We start from the raw sequence: 8854 nt of genomic DNA on the forward strand, positions 1-8854 counted from the left end.
AATTTCAATCTGCTAAAAAAAAAAAAAAAAAGAGAGAGAGAGAGAAACCGAAGAAACCAGACAGAATAACTGGGAAATCACCATGGTTAATTTTTTCCCCACAATTTCTTTTGTGGCATGTCCAAAAAATCCCCGAAGCAACTTCCCACAGTATTTTAAGGACAAACTTTGGTTAGGTTTCAGTCATGGTACAACGAATGGTCAAGGTTTGGTCAATGTTAACATGAGTTAGTCAATGTCTTCACCAACCACATGTTCCTATGAAGAATGTCAGCGCTGAAGGGACTGGAAACTCATACAGAGCAATCCCCGCCTATTGGGGGAGAACACCACGGCCTCAGTGGCCATGCGACTTGTCCAGCTGATGAAGGCCAATCTGAGACTAGAGCTCACACCCTGAAAGTACTCTCCTCCACAGAGCTCCCTGGGCATCCTGCCCAGGACTAGGGACGTCCTGCCATGTCTGCCTCTCTGCCTGCCCCCTTGGGGCATTTTCATGGCTGGCACTGTGGAGGGGCTAGAGGGCTAGTTGGGGTCCCAAACAGATCTGCTCCCAGAACGTTTTGCCTCTTCCCATTAATTTCAAAATGTGTTAGGGTCAGGCAGCAACCAGGATGTGTACATGTGGTGGACACTGGAGTAGATCCTGGTGTGTTGAGACAAGCCCTTCACCATCTGCTGGGAGCTAAAGATTAATCCCAGGGTAAACAGGTGATGAGCACATCTTCCCACCCCACCTCCAGCTGTCACTGAGAGACACCAGGGTTTTTTTTCTCCCTAGGGAACGCCATCTAGCTCTGTAGGTCCATCCTTGTCCTTCTGACCAGCCTGGGAGTGTGGTTGGAACACCCACAATCAGGGAGGGCAGCAAAGGACTGGGTATATCACATTCTGAACAACTGTATTTATTGCAGGTCAAGTTCAGGTTTCATATCTTAGGTATTAGGTAGAGTCCACCCCTCTTCACCCAATCCACCCATGCATTGGCATTAACTAATCATAATAGCTCTCCTCACTTATACCTTGATCACGGGCACAAAGCTTTACCTAATGCCCATGTGCACAGATACGCGCATTTACCTCCTGCCATCCCAACACATCGACGTGGCTAAGACCTCACGTGACTTATGAACAAGGACTCCCACTTCCCAAACGAGGGCTAGACTGTGACAGGTGAGGAGCTCAGAGCCCGAAAGGGGCTGCAGGAATCATTTCACATTTGTGCACTATTTATTTTATTTATTTTGGTTTTAATCTATATACCACTTACCTCAGAGATGAATTTAAGAAAGCCAAGTCAGGTTATATTAAAAAAAGAAATACCCAGGGGCACCTGGGTGGCTCAGTGCCTTCAGCCCAGGTCATGATCCCAGTGTCCTGAGACAGAGTCCCGCATTGGGCTCCCTGCTCAGCAGGGAGTCTACTTCTCCCTCTGCCTCTGCCCCTCCCCCTGCTCACGCTCTCTCTCTTGCTCTCTCTCACTCTCTCTCAAATAAATAAATAAAATCTTAGGGGTGCCTGGGTGGCTCAGTTGGTTAAGTGTCTGCCTTCGGCTCAGGTCATGATCCCCAGGTCCTGGGATCGAGCCCTGCGTTAGGCTCCTGGCTCAGTGGGGAGTCTGCTTCTCCCTTTCCTGCCTCTCCCCTTCTCTCTCAAATGAATAAATAAAATGTTTAAAAAAAATAATACTAATAAATAAAAAAATTTTTTAAATTAAAAATTTAGGGACGCCTGAGTGGCTCAGTCGGTTGAGCGTCTGCCTTTGGCTTGGGTCGTGATCCCAGGGTCCTGGGATTGAGTCCCACATCGGGCTCCTTGCTCAGTGGGGAGCCTGCTTCTCCCTCTGCCTGCCTCTGTCTCTCTCTCTCTGATAAATAAATTAAAAATTAAAAATTTATTTTTATATAATAATTTTATATAAAATTGTATTTAAAAAATTAAAAAAAAAGAAATATCCCTCTGTGCTTGGTGTTTGGGACTCACCCAGGAGTCCCATTCAAATCTCATCTCTCCATGTGATCACTACAGCCATACTGTGTTCCAGTGTTGTGTGACAGGACATGATCCAACACAGGATTTCCCTCGTGGAAAGATCCGCAGGCAGATGTGGACCGAAGGGCCAGTAAGCTGAGCGGGTTTTTGTAGGGCTGGCTCACCTCGTTGAAGTCGCCCACTCTGGGGATGTGGTTTTTCCTGGTCTTTCCCAGGACTGCTCCGGAATTGGAGATCACCACGGCTGTGTTCCACAGAACGTCCCCGTGCTCTCTGTCTCGTTCCAGGATAGGAGATACCACCACCATGTCATGCTTCTTTGCCAGCTGGAAAGATGAGGAATGTAGCAGAGTCATACTTTTAAATCAACCGTCAGAGTTGGGTTTTTTTTATTGAAGAATTAAATGATCCTACTAAATTTGACTTGGTTCAGAGCTATCTATCATTTGTATTTGTTCTTTGGAAGGCTGAATGCCAGCGTTGTCCTGATGCCCAAGCTGAGCTAAGTAAGAATAACTGTTGTCCTTGTGTCCTGTCGGTGGAAATGTAAAATGGTGCAGCGGCTGTGGAAAATAGTATGGCAGTTTCTCAAAAAAATTAAAAATAGAACTACCATATGATCTAGAAGTCCCACTTCTGGGTATATATCTGAAAGAGTATCTTGAAGAGATATTTGTACACCAATGATCATCACAGTACTCTTCATAAGAGCCAAGAAGTAGAAGCAACCCAAAAATCCACTGAGGGATAAATGAATAAATAAAATGTGGTACATTTGGTGTGTCTGACTGGCTCAGTTGGTGAGCATGTGACTCTTGATCTTGGGGTTGTGAGTCTGAGCCCCACATTGGCTGCAGATTACTTTAAAAAAATCTTAAAAAAAATGAAAATAAAATCTTTTAAAAATATGGTATATCCATACAATGGATATTATTCAGCCTTAAAAAGGAAGGAAATCCTGTCATCACATGGATGACATGTGATTCACATGACACCATGAGCCTTGGAGACATTATGCTACATGAAACAAGCTGGTCACAAAAAGACAAATACTGAATGAGTCCACTTACATGAGGTATCTAAAGTAGTCAAATTCATAGAAACAGGAGGTAGGATATTGGCTGCCAGTAGCTGGGGGTGAATGGAGAGTTGTTTAATGGGTACAGAGTCTCAGATTTACAAGATGAAAAAGTTCTGGAGATCTGTTTCATAACAATGTGAATGTACTTAGCACCCCTGAACGATACACTTAGAAATGGCTGAGATGGGGGGCGCCTGGGTGGCTCAGTTGGTTAGGCAACTGCCTTCAGCTCAGGTCATGATCCTGGAGTCCCGGGATCGAGTCCCGCATCAGGCTCCCTGCTCGGCAGGGAGTCTGCTTCTCCCTCTGATCCTCCCCCTCTCATGCTCTCTGTCTCCCATTCTCTCTCTCAGATAAATAAATAAAAAATCTTAAAAAAAAAAAAAAAAAGAAATGGCTGAGATGGTAAATTTTATGTGCTCTTTACCACAATAAAAAAAAAAAAAGAATATTCCTCATACTTTTCACCATACCAACCAAGCCAAACCAAACTCTTTGATGCTGAATTCCTTTTGTCTCAAATAAGAACATTAAGGACCTGGTGACCATCAGGCTAAGCAGCCCCAGATGGTCATTTGTCCTCAACTCTAACTAGCCTGTCACCGCCTCTGGCCTTAAGGATGGAGAAAGGCACAAAGGGCAGAAGGTGATGTTCCAAGTCATGTAAGGGCATCCATGGGTCCTGGGCCCCTCTCGATGCAGACAGGTGTCCTCTGGTAACAGTTCTCATCCCCTACTCCCCCTTTCCTCTTCTTCTGGCCCTGGTTCAAGTGTGTCATCTACAGTCACCACTTAATCAGTCCCCTCTCTTTTATCCACAGCACAGAATCAACAACCTGGCAGATGACAGATTTTTTTTCTGATAGCATGAGAACGCTGATGTTTGGAATTGCGGCTCAGTTTTGATAGAATCACTATGATTACAGTTCTGCTCAAAAAAATCCCCTAAAAATACTTATAAAATCTGAAATGGGACATGGAGAAGTGAAAAAAGTGCTTTGTTAAGAATAAGGATAAGTCATCATTCGTAACCTCTTTGTTGTTATGGGTTGGGTTTGTGTGTGTGTGTGTGAGAGAGAGAGAGAACTGCTTTTTTTTTTTTTTTTTTTAAAGATTTTATTTGTTTGACAGAGAGAGACACAGCCAGAGAGGGAACACAAGCAGGGGGAGTGGGAGAGGGAGAAGCCGGCTCCCCGCCGAGCAGGGAGCCCGATGCGGGGCTCGATCCCAGGACCCCGGGATCATGACCCGAGCCGAAGGCAGACGCTTAACGACTGAGCCACCCAGGCGCCCCGAGAACTGCTTTATTAGGATATAATTCACATGGTACAAAATTCATCCTTTTAAAGTGTGCTGTTCGGGTCACTGCTGATGGGCGAGGGGGGAAAAAATAAAGTGTGCTGCTGGGTGGCTTTTAGTACATCCACAGAGTTGTGCAACCATCACCACAATCTGATTTTAGAACATTTTCATTACCCCCAAATGGAAACCCCATACCCATTAGCAGTCACTCCCCATCCCTCTCTCTGCCCAGCAACCATGTCTTTCTGCCTCTATTCATTTTCCTACTCTGGACATTTCATATCAGTGGGGTCAAACAACATTATAAGGTTTTAACAAAGAAAAATGAAGACTGATCTCGGTACTGATGAGACAAGCCACACAGAGAAGCTTACATAATGCAGGCAAACAACTTGGGCAGCAGCAGAGGTCCGGACAAGGAATCAACCTCATCCCTGGTCCCCAAAGGCCACCTCTGCCACTTGCCAATGGCAGAACCTGCCGTGGGAGGTCACCCCTCCCTGGGCTGCAGCTCCCTCACCTGAAAAAGCCATTAAGGGCCCTCTTAGCTCTGAACGTCTATGATTTCAAGTGAAAGTACACTAAAAAAAAGGGCAGCAAATAGTCTTATCTAATCTCATTTGGCAAAACAAGCACCAAATGGGTGCATTTTCCATGGTGAAGGGCCACATCCAGCAGCTGAGGTCTGTACCTTCTGACAGAATCTGCTGGTGGGTCCGTCCTCTGCTGACTCAGCAAATTCCGTCCAAGGAAGCTTCTCTCTCGTACAGAAGGCAAAGGGCATAGCTGTGAAGAGGAGAAAGTCAGAATCACATCCAACATTCATGACCTCGGAGGGGGCGCTCCTCAGCCCAGCTGTTGAGGGCCTGCACAAGATAACAAGTCTCCCGAGGGTCTCAGCCTGGTTTCTGGGTCCTGTGTCCCCGAATGTGAGCACCAGGCAGACCCTAACCTTCTAGGCTTCATAGCAAAACAAAGGGCTGGGCCAAATTTCTTTACTGCAGTCTTTTTTTTTTTTAAAGATTTTTTTTTTTAATTTATTTATTCATGAGAGACAGAGAGAGAGAGAGGCAGAGGGAGAAGCAGGCTCCCAAGGAGCAGAGAGTCTGATGTGGGACTCGATTCCAGGACCCTGGGGTCATGACCTGAGCCAAAGGCAGACGCTCACCCATCTGAGCCACCCAGGCACCCTCTTTACTGCAGTCTTAAAAACAATTGAATTTAGGGAAAAAACAATTCAGGGACTTGAATAGATATCTGCATAATCATTTCATAGAAGCACTATTCACAACAGCTGAAAGATGGAAGTAACCCAAGTGTCCACTGATGGATGAATGGATAAACCAAATGTGGTATGTATCCATACAATGGAATGTTATTCAGCCTTAAAAAGCAGGAACTTCTGACACATGCTATAATATGGGTGAGGCTCAAAGACATTATGCTAAGTGATACATCAGTCATAAAAGGACAAATGCTATAGGATTCCACTTGGATGGGGGTACTTAGGATAGCCAGATTCATAGGGACAGAAATTAGAATGGTGGTTGCCAGGGGCTGGATGGGGGAGGACAGAGTTTCAGTTTGGGAAGAGGAAAAAATTCTGGAGATGAATGATGGTGATGGTTGCACAACAGTGTGAATGTGCTTAATGCCACTGATCTGTATAAAAATGACTAAAGTGGTAAAGTTGATCTTATGTATATTTTACTCTGGATCCCAAACTGCTGGCCAATCTGCGGGTTGGTATAAGCATAGCCAAGACTCCCTGGGGAAAGTGTCAGAGGGCCACTGAGGATGGCACTGGGGACCCTGGGCACATCACCACAGAAATGTTCCTCCTCACGGGGATAGAGAGGCTTGTTCAGGAACAAGAAAAGCCACTCACTTAATGAACTCCCATAAGAAGTCAGGGAACCGCTGGATGACAGACTGAATGTTCCCCAAGGATAAATGCATTATTCCCATGTTCTCTGGCTAGATGCCATCAGGGGGCTAATTAAATAAGAAATTTCATTAAATTCATAAACTGATTTTTGTTTGCTTTTTATTTTTCAAACAGCAGGTACCTACATATGGAGTAACAATTCACAGAATACTACACATACTGGGTTCAAAATGATGCTTGCCTTTGTCGGGGAGAGTGGGGGCTGCAATGGGGGTGGGTACAGGGATTTTTGGCTACGTGTGTTCCACCGCTCCCATACACTCTAGTGTCGGCCAGTCTGATGGTGTGAGCTGGTAAAGCTCCATGATTAAATACGCATTTCCCTCACCTATGGGTGGAGCACCTTGCCACATGGTCACTGGCCTTTCTGGGTTCATCCTCTAGGCAGTCTTGTTCCTAACTCTGCCCGTTTCCTAACAGGCTGTTTGTCTTTTTCTTCTTGCTTTGGATGACTGAATTCTTTGTTTGGACCAATTCTGTATACTCTTTAGACCTTCCTCCTTCCAATAACCCAAGTCCATTTTCTTTCAGGCAGCTTAGCCTAATGGAAGTTTCCAGATACTTGCTATGGTTCACGTCGCTCTGAACTGACTAACCTGCAGGGATGGTATTCAGGAAGCAGCGTGACGTGCACGGCAAGTGCCTCACGTGGTCACGGCATGGGGCGGGTGGCCTGTTTGGGGTTACTAATTGTAGTCAACCTTTCCCAAACGTGGGCCATGGGCCCAGTAATAGGCAGCTGGTCCCCATATCCTTGTGAAGTAGGGAAGACTCTCCTCATTTCACAGAGAAGGAAGAGAAAAGAAGCATCAGTCTCCCAATTCCTTTCAGTTGTAGGATTGCTGGTCCTAAAATACGGCCAGCGTGAAGAGGTTACCAATGGCACGACCACCATCTTGGCCACCCAGGCTCTGCCAGTAACGGCCCCAGCGGCCTTGGCCTCAGGCTCAAGACTCCCCAGGCCTACCTTCAGGAAAGAGGGAGAGACTATTTTAAGGAAGCCAACGGAAAAAGCTGTTAATGACAAAAAAGATCCTTAATGACCATTTATTCTCCGCTTTCAGCACATTAGGAGAGACTCAAATACCCCAAGAGAATAAAACCTCCCTTTCTGACTTCATTTCAGGTTGCTAAGCTCTCCAAATTTCTCCATTTCCATTTTAATGGCTTCTTTTCCTGTTTACACAACCTCTGTAAACAAACTTTCCAAAGAGGAATGGGGAATGGAGGTTGACAGGAGGCTGGCTGCAAAGTCCAACTCCAAGCTTTCAGATTAGAGGGGAAAGAGGATTCCTTATTTATTGAACCAACACTCCATTAGTCAGGCTCTAAATTTAGACCTGGCCCTGCCCTCAGGAGCTGCCAGCCTCGATGGGGGGGGAGCTCAATTATAACCTCGTGTGGCTGCATGATTTCACAGAGTGCTCAGTTCTATGCAGGGGAATTCCTGGGGTCCCCCAAAGAAGGGGGTGTCTGTGCTAGACCTTGATGGATGACTGGGAGTTTTCCAGATCCAAGAAAAGGAAGAAGTTGGTGAAACCATCCCGTAAACATTTTGTCTGTCACATAGCAGGGATTGTTCATTAAAGATAAAGCATTTAAAGATAAAGCTGAGCCTGAGTGCCTCAGTCAGTCAGGCGTCCGGCTTTTGATTTTGGCTCAGGTCATGATCTCAGGGTCGTGGGATCACACCCTATGTCCGGCTCCCTGCTCAGCGGGGTGTTTGCTTGAGATTCTCTCTCTTCCTCTCCCTCCACCCTCTCCCTGCAACTTGTGCTTTTGTGCTCTCTCTCTCTAACAAATAAATAATTTTTTTTTTTAAAGATAAAACAAGGGTGGGGGAATGGATAAACAAACTGTGGTCTATCCATATGGTGGAATATTATGCAGCCATAAAAAGGAAGGGCATTCTGACACTTGGCACAACATGGATAGACCTCGAAAACATTGTTCTAAAGTGAAATAAGCCAGTCACAAAAGGACAAATACTATATGATTCCACTTACATGAGGTCCCTAGAGTAATCAAATTCATAGAGATAGAAAGTTGAACAGAGGTTATCAGAGGTGCAGGATGGAGGGGTATTATTAAATGAGTACAGAGTTTTTGTTGGAAATGTTGAAAAAGTTTTGGGTATAGATAGTGGTAATGGTTACACAACTTTGTGAACACATTTAACGTCACTGAATTGTACACTTAGCAATGGTTAAAGTGATGAATATTATGTTATATATATTTTATTATAGTTAAGTATGTTTAATGTTAAAAAATAGGGGTGCAAAGATACAAATGTAGGGATCCGAAGGGGTACGTGCACCCCGATGTTTATAGCAGCAATGTCCACAATAGCCAAACTGTGGAAAGAGCCAAGATGTCCATCGGCAGATGAATGGATAAAGAAGATGTGGTATATATATATATAATGGAATATTATGCAGCCATCTAAAAGAATGAGATCTTGCCATTTGCAACGACGTGGATGGAACTGGAGGGTATTATGCTGAGTGAAATAAGTCAAAAAGAGAAAGACA

The 8854-nt window shown here is 45.0% G+C and overlaps 1 protein-coding gene across 1 annotated transcript in view; it reads right to left on the bottom strand.

Moving 5' to 3' along the window:
- The window catches only part of UPB1 (beta-ureidopropionase 1), a 31780-nt gene that overhangs the window by 9964 nt on the left and 12962 nt on the right, over positions 1 to 8854 (bottom strand). Inside the window, exons 4-5 of the mRNA XM_081801724.1 lie at positions 5067 to 5161; positions 2157 to 2318 (exon numbers count right to left, since the gene is read on the bottom strand). Of these exons, the coding sequence (XP_081657850.1) occupies positions 2157 to 2318; positions 5067 to 5161 (257 nt within the window). The remainder of the gene's footprint in view (positions 1 to 2156; positions 2319 to 5066; positions 5162 to 8854) is intronic.

The sequence above is a fragment of the Leptonychotes weddellii genome, chromosome 13, assembly GCF_054177405.1.
Source record: "Leptonychotes weddellii isolate Sample4059 chromosome 13, ASM5417740v2, whole genome shotgun sequence".
Taxonomy (NCBI): domain Eukaryota; kingdom Metazoa; phylum Chordata; class Mammalia; order Carnivora; family Phocidae; genus Leptonychotes; species Leptonychotes weddellii.